Source organism: Lytechinus pictus, chromosome 4 (genome assembly GCF_037042905.1).
Source record: "Lytechinus pictus isolate F3 Inbred chromosome 4, Lp3.0, whole genome shotgun sequence".
Taxonomy (NCBI): domain Eukaryota; kingdom Metazoa; phylum Echinodermata; class Echinoidea; order Temnopleuroida; family Toxopneustidae; genus Lytechinus; species Lytechinus pictus.
This window is the reverse complement of record NC_087248.1, coordinates 16,051,384-16,055,835: the sequence shown is the minus strand read 5'-3', so window position 1 is coordinate 16,055,835 and position 4,452 is coordinate 16,051,384. Positions and strand designations below refer to the sequence as shown.

The 4,452-nt window shown below is 35.0% G+C and overlaps 1 protein-coding gene across 4 annotated transcripts in view; it reads left to right on the top strand.

Annotated features, from left to right (window-relative positions):
* The first annotated feature begins 1,373 nt into the window (after window positions 1-1,373).
* The window catches only part of LOC129258937 (cilia- and flagella-associated protein 47-like), a 61,212-nt gene continuing 58,133 nt past the window's right edge, over window positions 1,374-4,452 (top strand). For all 4 annotated transcript variants that reach the window (XM_064098497.1, XM_064098496.1, XM_064098495.1 and 1 more), the window contains exons 1-2: window positions 1,374-1,653; window positions 3,682-3,836. In XM_064098497.1, the coding sequence (XP_063954567.1) occupies window positions 1,504-1,653; window positions 3,682-3,836 (305 nt within the window). In that variant the 5' untranslated portion in view covers window positions 1,374-1,503. The remainder of the gene's footprint in view (window positions 1,654-3,681; window positions 3,837-4,452) is intronic.

Genomic DNA, 4,452 nt, shown 5'->3' with positions numbered 1-4,452 from the left:
TCCACTTCACTTCAGTGTCTTATTATTTGTTATAAAACACGGGGCATGGATGGGGATGATGGTTGAAGTGGTAGTACAGTGATAATGGTTAACTGATGGTGATGATGGTGATGATGATGATAATGGATATGATGATGATGATGATGATGATGGTGATGATGATCATCATCACCACCACCACCATCTTAAATCATCATCATCACCATCATCATTGATGATGGTGATGATGATGATACATGATGATGGTGATGATGATTTAAGATGGTGGTGGTGGTGATAAAAATGGTGGATATTAATAAGAATGATGGTGGTGGTGATCATGGTTGATGGTGTTGGTGGTGATGATGATGATGAGAATGGGGATGCTGATGATGGTGGTGGCGGTGATTATTGATAACATTACGATAAATGAAAGACGTGAAAAAGTGATTGGGTTGTTTAGCTACATAATAATGGAATGGATCGGGAGAGGTCGATGAGAGCAAGAATGGGAATTCGATAAAAAAAAGCTGAGTACGTGATACCCCCCCCAAAAAAAAAAAAAAATAGAGAGGAATGTAGTTGAAGGGCGAATTAACCCTGACGAAAAGTTTTTTTGTAAGAATTAAGGCACGAGAAAAAATTATCAAAAATATCGGTGAAAGTTTGAGGAAAATCTATCAAAGATCAAGAAAGTAATTGGATTTTTTTTTTTTTTATTTGTGACGTCATTTACGAGCAGCTGACCTGTATAGAAATGTAATTAAGGCCCTCATAATTTAAAGGTTCATGCATCAGTCACGGTGGCGACTATAATTTTTTTTTTTTCAGGAGCGAGAGAAACTATTCGTTTGTCGATACTTTTATACTTAAAGTACAATCCCAAAACCATTTTATGTTATTGATATTTTCCTCGAACTTTCACCAACATTTTTTATTATTAATAGGCCTATATTCTGTTATATTCACAATAAGCTTATCATCAGGGAAAACTTACAAGCTCAGTCTGTGAAAGCCTTTCGTCTTTCATTTTGAATTGTAAATTGAGTCTGAGACTATGTTTTAAAAAATGCAAGTGAAGAAAAAAGACAAACATTGGCCAAGAGCTAGCATGGGAACATAAGGGGAACATTACGGGGGTTGTAATTACTGTTTAGCTCAAGGTTTAGCTAATATATACGGTACGCGCTTTCATATCTCGCCTACTGTCAAGTCGTTTATTATAATTTGTTTTTGAAAAAGTATATTTTATTCTTTTATCAGATTAAAGTAGCTTTTTAAACTTATAAAAAACAAAAATTATAAATGATTAAAGCAATGTGTAATTGAATTTTTGTAGTGCAATTAGTGATATTGATTACTTTCATATTTGATAAGAAATAAATAATAAAAACGGCTGTTTGAATTTACTTGGTTACGATTGGTAGCAACGAAAATGGCAGCGTACGGGACGAAGAAAAAGGAGTAAAACAAAGCTGTAAATACATTCCAAAAAACAATTATTTATATGAAGAAAGGTTGAAAATGGATGGAGATATAGCTGGTGTGAGGATCATACCTCCAGTTATTGAATTTTTGGATGCAGAAGCAAACACCGTGCATTGCCAGACTGTGACTGTTCAAAATATCAGCAAATGCAGCAGACAGATCAAGTTCCACGGACCCAGCACAAATGTAAGCCAGCGCCGTAGGCGTAGAAACGTACGATGAGCCGATGGCAGTGACGAGATGATGGGGCGGGGGTCTCTGGCTCTGCTCGGATTGAGCCGGATGTGAAGCCAAGAATCCTTTCTCCCACCCAAATTGGTCTTAAAATTAAACATGCATTTATTCATTATTCAATTTCATATGAACATTGATCTATAGTATAAATAATCTAGACTCAATAAAATTTTTAAGGAAAATCTGAATCATAGTCATAGACCAGTCAAGTCAAGTAAGTCATGACATGATCAGTCTGACTTTGCCTTTATTAATTAGATTTCTTACAAGTTAAGTTTTAATGTTGGCGCAGATCGACTACAGTATTGAGTTTGAAAAATTTTGTGCCAAATATTTCATTCTCAATTTTACTGGGTTTTAAGTTATTAATTTAAATAAGGCTTCCTTAGTTTAATTATGATGGGGTGACCATAATTTGCGCACATGATTTTAAAAATTATCATGAAGTTGATTTTCAATCAAAAATTTCTCAGTTCACACAAAATCATATTCATAAATACCAGACCGAAGGCAAGATCCCAAAGTCAAATTCGCTTGACAGAATTATAAATTAGGTCAAGGGTTTCGCTCGTATTGTGATCTCAAAATTCTTTGCCTTTGGCAATCGACTCATGCGCGCTCGGCTGAAAGAGTGTGACCTTAATTTGCGCACGATCGTTTTGCGAAGCAAGATGATTATATCAGATGGAGGTTAAAATGCCATAAATTTGGTTGGTAAACATTTTTTACTTACTTATTTGGAGACCTCTGCTTGCAAACTGGCAATTTCTTGATGCTTGTCGAGAAGATTGGATTTTCTCGGAGCGGAAGCTAAAGGTAAAAAACTCACTGATGTTTTGCCAAGTATTTTCACGATTTGAGACCTTACCTGCAAGAAAATTACCATACTGAGTAATTTTGGGTCGCTTTTTCTGTTGGTGATATCAGTTTTTTAAGATATTAATTAGATAAAGAGATATTTGACCGTGCGCAAAATTAGGTAAAGCGCGAATTAAGTTCACACCACCATACTAGGTTGTTGGCATGTTGCATGACATGACTGAAATTCAATATTTTTCTACCATTTTGACTTTGATTTTTCAATGAATATCTGTCCATGTATTGCACCTGAACTTCAATATTTTTCTTCCATTTTTTACTTGGATTTGTTAATGAATGTCTGTCCATGTGTTGCAGGTGTAAATCATTGCAGGTTTTCTTTATCAAATCGCACCCCTGTACACGTACAGTATGTGCAGACATGCATATTTTTAGCTTACATTGATCTAATCCTGTCAATAAAAAAGAAAGGTCTCTGTTGCATGTTGCAGAAGAGAGGTTCCATGTAATTTCATTATGAACAATTTGCCTAAAATTAGTAATAAAACACTTGGAAGTGCTTCTACATACATGTATGTACATCTATGGGAATTACAATACAAAGCAAGGCCTTCTTTGAGCTGTAACTTTCTTATTACATGTTGGTCTACATTGTACATGTGCTAGAAAGGGTGATGGTAGCTCATATAGGTCAGCATCAATTGGTGCTAGGTTATTTTCATACAGAGCATGTCCAAAAGGAATAATACTGTATGTTTGCTGTTCAGGGTGAAAGCGCTCTAGTTCCAATCAAAATGAACCAGGCCAACTTGTTTATTTTGATAATGATATTGTAAAAAGTAACCTTGTTTGGGTTTTACAGAGGAAATTATTCATAGTGAAATGTACAGTCCTTGGATTCTTCATTTTATATTTTAAAAAAAACGCATTACAGTATATACTAAACCAAAAATGCAATTGAAGTTGAAATTTCAACAATTTATCAGGGGGAGGGTGAAAACATTGATACCTTTAGATACCTTGAGACAGAAATGTAACCCTTTTCAATGCTATTTATGGGTTTGGTTCCTGAGGACTATCAGAGTTGATTGAAATGAATTAATTTGTCTTTTTATTGCTATTTGTATTATATTATGTTGTGTTCTGTTTATTAACTTTCAGAATTTCAAATTGATAGTGAGTAACCCTGGTAAACCGGTAGCACCAGGGTTAGAGGTCACAGCCACGGTCGAATACCAATCAAATAAAGTAGGAGATTACCAAGATAGGCTGATTCTCCTGGTAGACGAGGATGTGATTGAAGTCCCACTATCAGCGTAAGTACAGACAGACTCCACATTTTTATTATATCATGTAATTATTACTTATAAGAATAAAGGAATACTTGTAAAATGTATTGAGGGATTAAACCACATGTGGTCTATTATCTTCTATGTTTTAAAGGAATATTTTTTTTCAATACATTGGTGGGTAAAATCATCGCTTCTTAAAGAAAAGAAGCTTCCCCTGCCCTCCTCCCAGTGTTATCATTGAGTTTTCAAAACTGAGCTGAGATTTGGTTATTTGAAGCATACAAATTAACCCTAGCTATGCATAGATGCAAGAAAAGCTTCAGTTTAATTGTACTGTGTAAATGCCTTTTCTCATTTTGCTGTATTCTGTGTGAATATGTGTATACGTGTCTGTCACTTTGAAGATTATTTGGGGGGGGGGGGGTTTCTATGCCGAATGCATCCAATTTAAGTCAGGCTGTTTGTTATCCCCTTGATATTACTGATTAGATTGCTCTTTATAAATGTCTTTTTTTCTTAGTTAGCTTTCAGTATAAAATGTACAAGCGGAATAATGCTAACTTCAGTTCATGTACTTTGATGTAGATACATGTATACAAATGATGCATGGGTTAGAGTGGGTCAGTAGGAACTGTGTGCA